This window comes from Drosophila navojoa, chromosome 3 (genome assembly GCF_054131105.1).
Source record: "Drosophila navojoa isolate 15081-1374.11 chromosome 3, UAZ_NAV_1.0, whole genome shotgun sequence".
Classification (NCBI taxonomy): Eukaryota; Metazoa; Arthropoda; class Insecta; order Diptera; family Drosophilidae; genus Drosophila; species Drosophila navojoa.
The window spans coordinates 9,847,704-9,863,281 of NC_142891.1; the positions used below are offsets into that span (position 1 = coordinate 9,847,704).

At 34.6% G+C, this 15,578-nt stretch overlaps 1 protein-coding gene across 2 annotated transcripts in view; it reads right to left on the reverse strand.

The window, feature by feature from the left end:
• Window positions 1–11,421, reverse strand: part of raw (NDT-like domain-containing protein raw) — a 37,116-nt gene extending 25,695 nt beyond the window's left edge. Inside the window, exons 1-2 of one of the 2 annotated variants that reach the window (XM_030384879.2) lie at window positions 11,190–11,421; window positions 798–1,551 (exon numbers count right to left, since the gene is read on the reverse strand). In XM_030384879.2, the coding sequence (XP_030240739.2) occupies window positions 798–1,390 (593 nt within the window). In that variant the 5' untranslated portion in view covers window positions 1,391–1,551; window positions 11,190–11,421. The remainder of the gene's footprint in view (window positions 1–797; window positions 1,552–11,189) is intronic. The other variant, XM_030384882.2, reaches the window with a different exon arrangement.
• Between the last annotated feature and the right edge of the window lie 4,157 nt (window positions 11,422–15,578).

The following is a 15,578-nucleotide window of genomic DNA, read 5'->3' on the forward strand; positions in this document are numbered from 1 at the left end:
ATTTATATATGGTTCATTCATAGCATATGACGCCATACGAATAAAATTTGAAAGCCCATAAATTATGGTAACACTTTATAAATATTTATATCGATGCGATTGGCTATTGAAACCTTGAACAATTGAAGAGAGTTTGACCTATGCACTAAAAAGACATTGAAAGCGTTTCAAACGGAACTATAGAAATCGTAAATTTATGCTTAATAGATAAATATTGGCTCAGATAAATGCGAGAGAGTGTTCAAAGTTTAATTATGGGTGTGTTAGACGTAATAGAGCAATGAATTTGGCAAGGCAAAAGCTCTTGGATAATCGTCTGGGAAAATACTAAAGATAAGGGCTAGATAAGATTACAGCTTATGAATTGAAAAAATAGGGTTGTAAGTATGGAAACTATTTTATATAGGATGGCGAAATATTTGCTACATTCAGTTAAATATATTTGAGTATTCGATATTAATTATATCAATTATTAATTGGAAAATAATTTTTCAAGTTTAGTTTTCATAAGGAACATCAAATCAATTTTTATAAATTTTTATGTATAGAATATGATTTATATTTTTATATTTTCTGATAACAAAGTTTATGATTTAAAAAAAATATATTGTATAATGAAAATATTAGTAAAAAGTCTGTCATATAGTATATAGTATATTTGCTTAATTGAAATGTTAGTCACAGCTTAAATTAATATAATACAGCACAATTATTTTCATTTTGCACCAAGCACCAAGCAAGTTAGTAATAAATAGAAGCAAATAAATAAGGAAAACTCAAAATTGAAATAAACATACCCAAAAAACAATTGCGTTATTTGCGCTGGCGTCTGGCAGATATTGTGCACGTTCAGGGTGCGGGGGCGGGCGAACAGCATGCTCGAGTTGTTGCCCAACAGATTGGGCAGACAGGCAGCCTCCGCTATGATGGCCGACGTTGAGTTGCTGCGCAGTGTTGTATAGGCGCGCAGTTGATCAACATTTGCAGCATTTGCCGCGGCTGCAGCAGCGGCAGCAGCAGCAGCAGATGTTGAGCGCAGCTCGACGGCTGTTGTGGTTTCCTCTAGGGTTTCGACCAGGTCTTCAGCTGAATCCAGCTGCATGGGCTGACTGCTGTTGTTGTTGTTGCTGCTGCTGTTGTTGTTGTTAGTTTTGCTGCGCAGCTTGTTGTAGACATTATTGTTGTTGTTGCTGTGATTGTTGCGATTGTTGTTGATGAGATTTGGTATTTTGGCGCGTTGATTGTTGCTTCGATTGTTGCCGACAATTGCTTGTGTTGCCATTGTGCTGCTGGCGTTGTTGTTGTTGTTGTTGCTGCTGCTGCTGCTGCTGCTGCCGCTGGCGCTGTTGAAGCGTTGTTGCAGTCGCATTTTGGACAATTTGCTGCGCATCGAATAAATAATTTAAACGCTTCGGCTTGCCGACTTAGTGCCAAACATTTCAGCAACAGTTTTCATTCGCCTTTTTATTGTTTTATGCTTTTTGTTTATTTTTGTGTTGCGATGCCGGCGACAACATTTCACAGAGCTGCAGCGCTGCCTTTCACTTTCAACTAGAGAATTTTTGTGTTGCGCAAAATAGAAAATAAACAGAGTTTTTTGTTTTTGTTTTTAAACAATAAAGCCAAAACAAACCAAATGTTGATAAGCTTTTGTTAAATATCGTGTATAAAATATGCGTATGTATATTTGTGTATTTTCAAGTCACTTATTTGCTGTTTTCTTTAGCAACTGTGTGGGCGTGTGCACCTTGACAAATATTTGTGTGTAAATATTTGGCTTTGCTTTTCAAATTTTTGTATAAATATTTTTTTGTTATTTTTTTGCGCGCTGCAAATTAATTTCTTTTATATATTTGTTTTGTTATATAAATTTAGAAATGATTTTATATAGACATAAGTATGCGTGTGTTTGTATATACATATTTTGAGCGAACGGAAATTGCCCCACACACAGCGTACACACGCGAATAGCACTCGAAAGCGAGCAGCTTTTGAAACACTGCACACACAGACGCACACACACGCACGCCGAACAATGCACAACGTTGTGAACGCGCCGAGCCAACGTAGCTGAATGATTCGCCCAGCACAACAGAGCGCGCAGAAGTACTACGCTCAGCGTCGCGACTCGCGACGCTCGGCCGGCCGTCGCTGCGCAGTTGCTGCTCTGCACTGTTGCTCTGAGAGCGCACGCACGTGTGTTGCCCTCTCTGTGTTGCTCTCTCCCGTGCCTTCCACCTATGCGCGCGCCTTCCTCCACTCTTTAAATACTACTCAACGTGCTTTATTTTTGCTGCTTGCTGTTCGCTTTTCCTTGCTACGTTTTGTTGTTGTTGTTTTTCAAAACAAACATTCAATCAAATGCTGTCCATCTGGAACTCTCTGCTCTTAGCTGGCAGAGCGCGTGGGCTGCATTCGACTTACGAAAAGTTATGTGTTTTATTTCTTATTTGGCATATTGATCGGACGTTCGATCAAATGGGTTTCATAGCAACAAGCCTGCGCTTCTGGCTATAGCCACAATTTGGAAGCAGCGTACAGTGGGTGTAAAATGATCAAATGCTCAGCAAACTATGCTTAGAGTTTGTATGAAAAAAAAATACTGTTAAATTAAAAAAAAAAAAAGAAAAATAAATATATAAGAATTATATTAAAATATATGGAACATACTACTTTAATATTAAAAAAAATATATATATTTAAATATGATTTTTATTTAAAAATGTTTATATATTTTCTATAAATTTATATAATCTCTTATTCAATATTATAATATAATTTATACAATATTCAATATAATTCATTTACTATTTTTAAAAAGCGAATCTCCTAACTTGTGCCCATCGTGCGTGGCTTTCTCTTTTTTTTTTTTTTTCTAATACGGATTTTCAAAACAAACTGTGCTCTCGACAATGAAAGTTATTATAATCAATGTGGACTCATAGGTTTTTATCTTCCCTTCCCCGTCCTTATACTATGACTAACTCTTTGAACTACTCCTAATTACAAATTATTGCGATTACTCATTGGTATTTTAGATTGTGCAAACAAAAAGTAAAAAAATAGCAAAAATTAGGCACTTAGTTGGGGCCAATGTGAGTAACAATCGGAGCCAGATAAGTTACGGCGATAAGGTCTAAAAATGGGATGTATATGTGCAGAAAACATGGTAACAGCTGCTCCTTAAATAGGATCCACAAAACAGGTAAATCATCATCATACACAAGAGCTGTATGCTAAGGTATTTCCGCGCAGCTAGCCAAAAATATATGAGTTCATCTGATTGTCAGCAGCTGTTTGTGGGCGTGTGTGAAAGACAGGCTAACCTATATATATATATATATGTATATATATCTCTGTGAGATACTATATATGACAGTCCAGATGCCAAATTTAAATACTAACAATAATTTATTGACGCCGCTCGAAAAGAGATTATGAGCGCGTGTAGGTGAATGAAATACATACAATATATAGTTATACATACATATATCTATTTTGTGTTTAAAGAAATAAACTGGCACAGTAAAGAGGGCGTTGCTTTAAATATTATTATGTATGTCAGGGCTTGCTCTTGGCACTTGTGCCATGCGAAAGTTCAAACAGATTTGCGCACATCCAAGCAACTATACATTTATCTATATCAATATCTATAAACACGTATATAGTTTATATTTATATATGTATACAAGTTTTTTTTTCGGCCAAAATAATTTTTAGAGATATTGTGGATGCTGTCATGTACGCGCCTTAAATGAGCATTTTGCGATGATGCCATTTTTGTTGTGGGCTGTTTTTGTTTTTGGTTTTTTCTTGTTTATTAATGATCTATTGAAAACGTTTAAGGAAAAAACAAAAACTAAACAAAAAAAACGAGTGGACTGTGTGTTTAAGGTGAATACGTTTAAGAAAAAGCTTAAAAATTGTGAATTCGTTTAAATCCGGATAACAAGTGGTCCTTATAGATTTGGCATACATTTATCTGTCTGCGGATAACATAAATGTTTACCTGAACAAAACATTCTGAACGAATAATACGTGGTAAATAAACTATGTTTCAATGTACGAATAAAAAAGAAATGGATAAAAATCTGTTTACAGCTGTTTTATCAAAACGAAATATTCGAAAAGGAAGTATGCAGAAACATATCTATACTATACTCAGACATGTTCGGATAAGAATATGCACTTAATGCTTATATTTTTGGCTTACATGCGGATAAAAAATATATAAAATGGGTACTGTAACTAAAAAATTCTACTCGGATGTATATATTCGAGGCTCTAACAATTTAGTATAAGATATATTTAAATTGTATTCTAATTTAATAATCTTAGAATAATGGTACATATTAGTTTACTCATAACTAATATTGCTCGCAGGAAAATTAAATGCTTCATCTAATGCATGTAATATCAAATATCAAAATCGATATTTTCCTTTGACTGCGCGGTACACTAAAACTCGATCAAAGTTTAACATTTAATCGTGTCAGCTAATTTGCAAGAAATTAGGTGTTTGATTAGCGCTTGACGGCGTTTGTTTTCTGTTTTCTTTTCTTTTATTTTGGCATGTGCTGAGTAGGTCGCGAAAGTAAGGCAATTAAACGTGAAGGTATATTAGAACATTTCTTGTGTACTAAAAATAATCCTACTTGGAAACAAGAAGAAATATGCTTGAATCTATGTTTATTTAAGTTGATCTTTATTTTTTTACGAAGTCATATTCAGATTATTAATATTTTTTTTTTTTTTTTTAGAATATTTAGAACATTTTAGGAAATCAAGAATTAATCTTTTTTATTTCTTATAATATTCGTAAATTCAAGTATTCAGTATTTAAAAAATAATACATTAAATTGGCTCATTTTTAATCTAATAAATTACCGAAAATTAAATTTATAACTTTTAGCAAGCTTCGACTAATGCATTGTAGCACCCAAAGTGTAGGGTATTAATTAGAGCAAAACTAGACCTAAATAGTTGAAAACATTTGCAAATTGGTCACGGCAAAGTAAAACAAATGACAAACACATTGGCGCCTCACCCGCCCTCTCTCTCTCTCTCTCTCTCTCTCTCTCTCTTTCTCTCTCTTTCTGTGGCTCTTCCAATCTTGTACCTGAAAGAGTAACGCGGGTGGGAGCGAGGTTTGATGAGTTTGATTGGCAGTTGATTGCCATTTGATCGTTTGTATGCGTTCGGAAGGTTTGGCGCCTTACTCCCGTCATTGAGCACATTCTGTTGCCTAGATATATAAATTTCATATACATGACTTGTGTAGTTTTACTTGAATTTTGTATTGCGTTGTTTGACTGTGATAAGCATTGGGCGCTTACTTTATGCGCATATTTCATGGCATTTCAATCAGGCAAACCGCAAATCAACATATGTATATACATACATATGTGGACATATGTATGTGTGTGAGTGTGTGTGTGTATGTGGGAATAGCGATAAGTTTCTAAAAGCTAGGGCGTAGATAAAAAAACCACTGAAAGCAATCAAAATAAATATAACGTAAAACTTTATGCCATATTTGCATAGGCGTATGTGTGATATTTACTTGAAAAACATATTAAGAGAGAGAGGAAGAAGAGCCAGCCGAAATTGAAATACAAATTTATCGCGCGCAAACACAAACGACCTTCAGGCTTTTATGGCCAGCGCTTTGCCATTTTTGCTTACACACGTTTTTATTTCCGTTTTGCTTTAATTGCATTTCACTCACTCACGCTCAATTGCCGCAGTCGCCTTCCTCTTCCTTGCAGCCTTTTTGCTCAATAACGGTTATTGTCATGTATGCAATTAATTCTTTTCTTCTTGTTTACGTTGCGACGCTCGACCGGCATCATGAGCGAGAGAGAGAGAGAAAGAGAGTGAGGCAGAGGAAGTTTCAGAGAGGATTACAGTGCCTCACGTACAATGCTTTATATTCGCTCCCTCTCTTTCACTCCGGCAAGCTTAAGCAGAAGAACAACTGCACTATGGGTAAAAAGTCGATTTTTTTGGCATTAATTGTAAATGAAGAGCTAGGAACTTGAAATTTTAGGAATATATTATTAATATTAAAAAAGAAATTCGGATTTTTTTTTTTTACAATTGGGCGTGGCATTCAAATTTTCCGCCCCTTTTACATATTATATTAAATTAAAAATCATTACCTGTGGGCTCAAATTATTTTTAATAACTTTTTTGTACACTTTTAGCAACTTAAAATTATATTTTTATTATATTTCATCCAACTGCAAGCAAATATTAATATTTGAAGACTCTTAGGGATATATAAAATATATGCGATATAATTTTAAACTGAATGGTCTTCATTTTCTTCATCTAATTCAAAATTTAACTCTAAATTTCTATCATCTATGTTTTGATCTTCATTTTCCTCATCCTCATCCTCATTTTCGTCTTCATTTTCTTCTTCAACTAAGGTTGGCTCCATTAAGCCTTCAAATGTTGCTGGTAATTGAAAATTGGGATCTTCCAAGAGTTCAATAACTTCTTTTGGGAATTTTTTTTTCTTGTTTTTCTTTTCGCGTTCTTTTAAACTGAGTGAAGAGAGAAGTGGATCAGATGAGTCTAAAGCCCTATTAAATATATCAGTTAAATTCTCTAATCGGCTACATTTCCTGGCGTGAGATTTCCTATCATTTCTATACAGCTTGTTCCGGGCTTCAGACGCGTTCTCTCCTAATATGCCAACAGGAATTATGCAACTGCCCATAATTTGATATCCATGCACCAAAATTTTGTGAACAGTTGGGGACATCGGATACCAAGAATAAGTTGACATATACAAACTAAATGTTTCAGAGCAAAACTTTTTAAATTTTGTTGAGTCAACTTTATATTCGCATGATATGCTTATAAGTATTATATAAAATTTTTTTAAAATATCAGCGTTGAAATTTAAAATCGATGAAAATAGATCAACATTTCCGAAAGCTCGTCTTGCTGTATTCCCATCATTGCTATTTCCACTTCCATTAGGCCTGGGTTTATCCACATGAAGACCCATTTCATCCCACAGCCTCCGCTGAATTTCTTGTTTACGCAATGATACCTTTTGTTTGTCGACATCCTTAACACGCCATTTTTTAATTTCGATTCTGTACGATATTTTCAATACAAACTCAAGGAATCGAATCCAAGCATGCAGAGGGCTAACTCCATATTGCAAATTCGTAGAAGAAGTTCTAAAAATTTCCGAGTTGAAATCACTGGTGTTAAGAAGTTGAATGGGTTTGGCTCCACATAAGGGACATGATTGGCAGGAGTTAGTCCCAGTTAAAATATTCAAAACTTTCCCATCGATAAGCGTCATATGGAGTTCATATGCAATATGTATAGTTTTTCTTTGAAAAACATACAAATGATTACAAAGATTTTGTATTTGCTGGTCCAAATCGTTTTTTTCCTTTAATATAAGGTCAGTAGTTTCTTTGATAAATTCAATCTTCAGTGGACGGCAGTATCGTACTGATTGTGGCGTAACGTTGCGCCAAATTATTTGATTTTGGTTATCAACTAATTTTAAAGGAACTACTGTTGTTACAAATAGTGATTGATCCAAGGCATTAAGATTATCCGATTGAAATCTTTGCTTATAGATACTTTGCCCTGTTGAACCATCAAATCCATAACTCAAAATTAATTTATAATGTGTTGTTTCAAAAACATTTAGGACATCTTGCTGCATATCAAGGATGCGATCAACCGTATGATTTAACAGATTTTGTAGACGCACTTCGGCTTTTGTTTCAGAGAAACATATATCTTTTGGCCTACATTTCAATTTTTCTTTTGCCACTTCTGAATAAGGTGGATAAATGTCACAATCATGTAGTTTGTTCATTGCTTTTATGTTTAAATATTGCTGCTTTGTAAATCCGCCTTCAATAATAAATGCCAGAGCGTTTTCAGGGCTAATTGGACTAGGCATTTTGGCTTCTACTTTTTTTCTTAAATTGCTTATATTGTCGTTGCTTAATGTTTTTTTTAATACAAATGTCATGTCTTTGTCTTTCGACTTTTTTGCCGATACCGAAGCAGCATGTATAAGCAACTGGGTCGAATGATTTTGTTGTGTGGCAAGATCAGATGCTAGCTTTCTTTTTAATCGATTTCCTGCATCAAGATAGCTACGTTCTCTACGGCCAGCTTTACTTTCCAAAGTACCTTCACAATCAATTATCACCCTGCCTTCAAGCCACGTAGCATGATGAATTTTAAACCTTTCTAAATTCCGGTTGCACTTTGGCAGATGCTTCTTTATATACTCTACAAATTGCTTTACTCTTTTATCAATTAGATTATTAATATTTTCGCTAATATTATTGTTAATTTTTTCAATAATAAAGTTTTTTACCGCGTCTTCTTGGCGGTTGTTGTTGGTCCATACCTCCACAAGCTCTGCACGACAAAACTCGTTTTTAACTGCAACAACTAATTTTTTTCCAAAAGGAACAAAAAGGAGCAAACGAGGTTAATAGATTCCGAACCTGGACATAATACACAACAACTGTTATATCAAACCTCTGTGAAGTGGTGTGCTGCACAAAAGTAATACTCCACGGAACACAAGTACATTTGTTAATTTTTAGCTAAAAATACACACAGACAACACACTGGACAACTGGACAATAACACAATTACAATAAAAAAGTAATAGCAATAACTTATTGTACATACCATTAGGTACGTTTTCCATTATACACTTTTTTTTGTTTATGTTTACACAAAAGCTCCACTTTAATTGCAAGTTGAACAAAATTTCCCGCGCTTTTTATATATCAAACGCAACTATGCAACAGCTGACTTTGAGTATGTGTAAAATATTAATGGTAGTCGCTAAATTTTTAAAAAAATACTTTTTAATCTAGTTGAAGTATATATATTCAATAAATAAAAGAAAATTTTAAATTGTGAACAAAATTTTTTTTGAATAAATGCCAAAAAAATCGACTTTTTACCCATAGTGAACTGTAGGCAAAAGCTTTAGCATTGCGTTGATGATTTTTAGCAGAGTATTTGTTACCTTGTATTAATATTTTCTCTGCCATAACGAATAATTTACTCCTATTAAAATATACGCGAGCTTATGTTTCAAATTTCATTGCTCAAAACAAATATACTCATTTCACTTTCATAAATGAGCATATTGGACTTGTGCTTTGGTAAATGCAAACGAAAAATCTTCACAAATCATCTTTAATCTTGATTCTTATTATTTCTCAAGGTCTTCAGCTGAAATTTCATAACATTACATGTTGAACAAATATTTTGATATTTTATCTCTAACTTTTGTTTATAATCATTATTTCTGGTTTTAGCGACTGAGATTGCAGTTGTTTCTACTTAATTGTTATTAATAAGATAACAGAAAAATATTTATTTAATCTATTTAAGCAGAAGACACTTTATTAACAAGAAATTTTCGTTGTTTTTGCCATTCTGTTGTTGATGTTTATTAATGATTTTTTGTGTACTTTTTCTTTGCTTTTTGACAAAAATGTATTTACTATTTTTGTGCCGCTCGTCTGCGTATTTCCGCGTTAATCACTTAAGTGCAAAAGTTGATTATTGTCAAATAATATTATTAATAACAGCAATTATAACAGAACAACAATGCATTGCCTTTTGCGGATGAGTCGAAGTGGGCAGTGATAAATTATTGGGGGCATAGTGCACTTTCTGCTCGTGTCTGGCATTGCAATTTAGATAGATATAGCAATAGATATAGATATAGCTATATTTATGGCTGAAATATGATGTATAGCACTTGGTAATTGACATTGCCTGATGTCATACCAGAAGTAAAAATAATTCATAATTTTCGCCAGAGATTATAGTAATTTTTTTCTGGAATTAATTGCAAGAGTTTATCTTGATCTGCTGAGTTCATAGAAAATATTTCCTAGTCTATTTAACTTCACTGAGTTATCAAAATAATATTTTTAAGAAATTTTTTTAAAAGTAGATTTCTATGTTTGACAGCTGACATTTAAATAATAATAATAAAAAAAAAAAAATACAATTAATAAATTTTAATTTTAATATTTTTCAATTTTAATTTTTTTTAGCTAACAATTATATTCATTAAATTCTCTTTAAAGATTTTAAATCTCAAAGTAAAACGAAAGAAAAGAATAGAATAGTTTACATACTTTTATCAATGCCAGGAATAGCTATAATAAATTCTATTAAACATATCTCAGAGTTTACGCCCAGAGCCAAGGACTCTAGAAGGTAATTTTAATTGCAAATTAATTTCCCAGACTGTTCAATAAAAGTTCAAAAGCTCGATTTGTTTAAATATTTAACACATTTTTCAATTTATCATTTTCTCCCTCAGACTTTGCCTTGAATGCTGACAGCGTATATTTTTTATTTTTGACCTATTCCAGAGACGCGGTAAAAAACGAAACCAATCAAGGTCCGAGCTCTGGCCGAAACTAACGGGCCGCTAGCGAAATTGGCATAAACAATAATACGAAATTGTTAACAATTTCCTTTAAAAAAACGACTGCAAAACGAACAGCAGAATGCGAGAAAAAAAGCTAAGCTAACGGAGCAAAGAGCGTTGCTTAGGTCATTGACCAAAAAAAGAATTATTGTTATTGTAAAAATAAGAGAGAGAGAGAGTGACTACCAAAATCGTAGCCATTGCAGCAGTCGCTCTCTGTGTTGCTCTCTTTCGCTCACTTGGTGGCCGAGCACGTTTTCCAAGAAAAAAGCCAACGACGCTACTTTTTTGTTTATGTGTGCCTGTGTGTGTGAGTGGGCAGCTCTCCCACAACCAGGCACCCATACATGTGCAAATACCACATATGCACGGTCTATGAGGGCTGCCTCTTTGCTTTTTTGGCAAAGCCAGCAACAATACTTTTAATAGCAATAACAATAATAACACGAAGCAGCAGCGGCAATAACAACAACAACCACACACACAAAGGAAAGTTATTTTTTTTTGTCGTTTTTTAGCGCCGTTGTATGGCACAAAGCGGTGCGCGCTTACGTCATTCATAAAAATAAAAACGCAGTGCAAAGCAACTGAGTAGCTCCGCTGACTCGCTATCTCACTCTCAGAGTCTCTCTCCCTTTGTTGTTGCTGCTTTATGTTTTTGTATGTTGTTCTTGTTCTTGCTGCTGCTTCTGCTGCTGCTCGTTCTCACTTAACTATTTACCTGAAGAATATTTTAACCATTTTGTTTGGCATTATTTAAACAGCTCTCGTTGCTACTTGACACGCTTACACATATTTTAACAAATTAGTACTACATTGCCACGATTAGCGCGATTGTGATTTATTTATTTTCTGGTTTTGTTTTATTCGGCCGCAGGTTTTGTTTTGCACACACCAAAATCTACTACTTTTCGTTTTAATTTTCGCGTAGCACTGAGCTTCCTGTCAGTTCGGTGTGTGGGGAAAGACGTTAACAGGAGAATGGCACTGTCCCTTATTTATCGCTTAGCCGCCACAATTTATCGGAATGAGCAATTTTGTAGATAAGTCAACAGCTGTTCTGTTAAATTCAATTGCTCGCGCCATCGTTTATAGGAATGTGAAATTTTAAAAGATTTTATGTATAAAAATATATTTGAACTGCGGACTTTCCTTCTATTTTTCAAACGACCTATTTTAAATAACATAAATGACATTTTTTCTTTAAGGCTATTGATTTAATTAATTGATGAATATCAGAAATTGTATTATCATTACTGTAAAATAAATGAGCTCAAAATGGCATTGCTGTTATAAGTATAGAGCTGACACATTTACAAATAAAGGTTGGTTTCTGTGACTATTGGGAATGCCATAGCAGCGAGCAATTCAACATAAGCAGAAACGCGCGAAATTCAAAACTGTATAATGACAATGATGATGAGCTCATTAATTATACATAAGAGCATGAGAGCAAGGTAATGTGTGACTCTTTATAAATAGACACTTTGTCCGGAATTTGCACTTAGCTGGTTTTCATTGTCAGTCGCAATATCTTAATTACAGCGGCGAGTCCTCGAGTGTCTCGATATCTGCAACGCTCTTATTGTTCTCGTTTAATTGCAATTACCTGTCAGATTAATGGCCAGTGCTTGCCTCTCGTAATTGTAATTGTAGCAACAACAAGTACAACAGCAACTGGCGCCACCTGCCGCCCACCACTGAACAACATATTTGCATTGTTTAATTGCCACTCAAAGCGCCCCCCGCTCGCACACACATGCAAACACTTGCACACACACACATACACAGGCTGTTGAGCTTCTCATTTTCACACACGCCGTAAAAGTGGCGCATTTCTTAATGAATATGCAACAATGAGAACTCAACTCAACTCGACTCGAGTCAACTTAACTCAACTCGACTTAACGGTCCGCTGCTGCGACTGCGGCTGCTGCTGTTGCTGTTGCTTATCCTTTCTGACCACACCAGTTGCACGATACCTGTTAATGAGTTACTCAAGTGGTCGGAGCAGAGAGCAAAGACGGAGAGAGGGAGGCAGAGCTGAATAATGCTCATATGAGAACTTGAAATTTGAATTGCATATAAAAAGCATAAAATAATAAAGTTCTTAAAAATTATAAACAAATATAAGAAATATAAATTTAGAAAAATACATACATATATTTGGATAAGTTTTTATTTTATAGTTTAAATAATATTCTTGATAGTGTAATAATAAGAATTTATTATTTAAAAGATAATTATTTTTTATTTATAAAAAATATATATATTTTATCTAAATCGATTTAATATTCATTAGTCAGAAAAAAAAACATATGAAATATTCATAAATTTAATTCATTTATAGATTTACAAAATTCATAAAACTCTTCCCTCAATTGATGACTTTTCGAGAGACTCCTAGAAGATTTCGTAGAAGGACTATGCCATCAAGATTGTGACTACGACTATGCCGAATTGTGTTATGCAATTTAATTTTTGGCCAACTTAATACTTAATAAAATAAAAAACAAGCAGTCAACAGGCAGGGCTTAAATAACAAAATCTGAGGCCGCCTTGTTAGCCCTCCGGTGGTAACTTGTGGCATTAAGTTGGCCAAATTGAATTACTTAAGCATTTTGGCATTGTTTGCTCGAAGGGTGCAGCCGCCCCTGCCCCATTCATACGGTTCCTGCTCCGACTCCTGTTGTTTTCAGCTTGGTCCATTGCTCTGTTGATTTTTGGCTTTTCAACGAATTCTATGTGGGTGGCTTACAGCACGGTTCATGGCCCACGGCGCATATGTTTCATGTGCAATTAGATTTTTTGCTCCACTGTGCTCACTGTTGTTGTTATTATTTTTTAATATTTGGTTGCAATTTGGAATTCTTTTGCAGCGGGTTGCTTAAAAGATAATGAGTATAGCACCAGGGTGCACAGATTTAGATAAATTCATTTATTTTTTTATGATAAGAATAAAGCTATTTTAAGGAAATTCATACATTTCATATGTAATAATATTAGATGTTAATATTAATTTATAAAAATAATATTTATAATTTTTTATTTATATAGTATTTTAAATGATAAATGAATGAATATTCATATAAATACCAACAATAATAATATATATGAGAATAATCTAGCTATTAGTACAAAATAAGATGTATTAATTATATTAATACCTATGGGAGTGATTTAATATAATTTTATAAATACACGTATATACATAATTATAAAAAATAAACTGCTTAAAAAAAGATCATTCTGATAATAAACAATATTTTCTACTTCACTATTGTTAATTTTAATAATAATATTTAAGCTAATTTTTTTAAATAATTCTACCACTAGAAATACTATATTTATTTTATTTTTACTATTCTCTAGCTGGGCTTTCATCTCCGTGCATTAGTTTTTCCATCGCTATCACAGTTTCCTCTACAAACATCTTCATTCCGAATTCCTAAGAGCTGGAAAATCCGCAATATCCTAATTTTTCCTTAATTGCTTTTCAGAATATGCCAGATCTGGCCGAAAATAGGCCAAAATGCCAACACAGCTAACGAATGCGCCCACTAAAACTTTTATCTAAGCCTTACAATATAAATGAAAAAAAAAAAAAAATAAATAAAAATAAAAATAATAATAAAATAGCTTTGCTTATAATAAAAAGAGTAAAGATTTTAAATATTTATCTGAGTCCCTATTTAATTATTAAAAATTATTACTTGGCTGTTTAGCTATTCTAAAGTAAATCTAATTTTTTTATAGCTGAAATTTTAAAATAATTTTCTTCTTATTTAATTGAAATGGTACGCATTATTCGCACTTCTTCATCTTCTTCTTCACTCGGAATCTTTGTATGCAAGGTCTGTCGTCTCTTCACATTTAACTCTCTCTGTCTCTCTCTATCTCTCTCGTTCTCTCCCTCTCTAAAAAAACATGCGTATGTTACATTTAATGAACGACATTTTTGTATGCATGTCACCGATGTGAATGCAAATTTGATTTGATGTTCATTAAATAAAAAAAAGCAAAAAAAAAAAGGGATAATATATATGTACACATATATATCTGGAGTTACAGTTAGAAGTGCCACCCGGGGCGCTATCAGCACTTGGCTGGAGTGCCGCTGGCTGGTGGTGCCGAGTGGTTTGTCAAGTGGTAGGCACCCACTTCTTTATGCATATTAAGATGCCAGCAGCTAACTTAATTTGGCCCAACTAGAGTGGGGCCTCTGGGCGGGCTGTAAACCCTTCCAGCATCGTCTTAATGGACTTAATAAAAAATGCAACATTTTGATTTAATTTAATTGAAATTCACGCCACTCGAGCAACTCCATTAGGCAGAAACGTGTCCACGACATTCAAACAGAGCGCGACGCAAATCAAATTACCATGGGCGAGGGAGTGTGCATGGGACAGGGCAGGGAGGGAGGGGGGCTGGCTGGCCTGGGTTCATGTAAGGTCGGCTCAATAAATATTGTCAAAACACTTGTCAAATGGCTAAACAAAGCGTGTGAGGGTGAGAGGGATTTGGCAGCGAGCAAATAAGCCACTGGCTACAGTCGAAAGAGGCCTTGTCCATAGCCGAAAGCCTTGAGTGGGCGTGCCATCAAATTAAGCAGGAGCGGAGCGGAGCGCAGCGCTGGCTGTGTGTGTGGACGGGGGAGCGTGGAAGGAGAGCGTGGGGGCCTTGGGCCATTCGGCAGTCGGCTGCAAATCAATTTGATTCGATTTAAATTTAAAAGCATCTGCAAGACGTCGTCAGCATTGAGTGAGGGCCGTTTCCCCCCCTCTCTATCTCACTCACTCTCGTTGGTCTTCCCCCCCCAAAATTTCCCTTTGGCGTTGATCTTGCGCGTGATTTTCATGTTAAAGTCACGTGCCGCAGACGCGTGCCATTGACATAAGTTTTCAGTTTCGAGTTGCAGCTACCCAGAGAAAAATAAAAAAAAAAAGCCAAAGGGGGCGGCAACTGGACGCATGGCTAGTTCTTGTCGCTTCGGCTTCTGCTTCTCTTGGTTGTGACATGTGTGCAGGCCTGCGTGTTAAATGTTTGATTTAGCTATCAGTTTAATTCTATTAGTCGAGCTGCTTTCTAAACACACTCGGACACTCGCTTG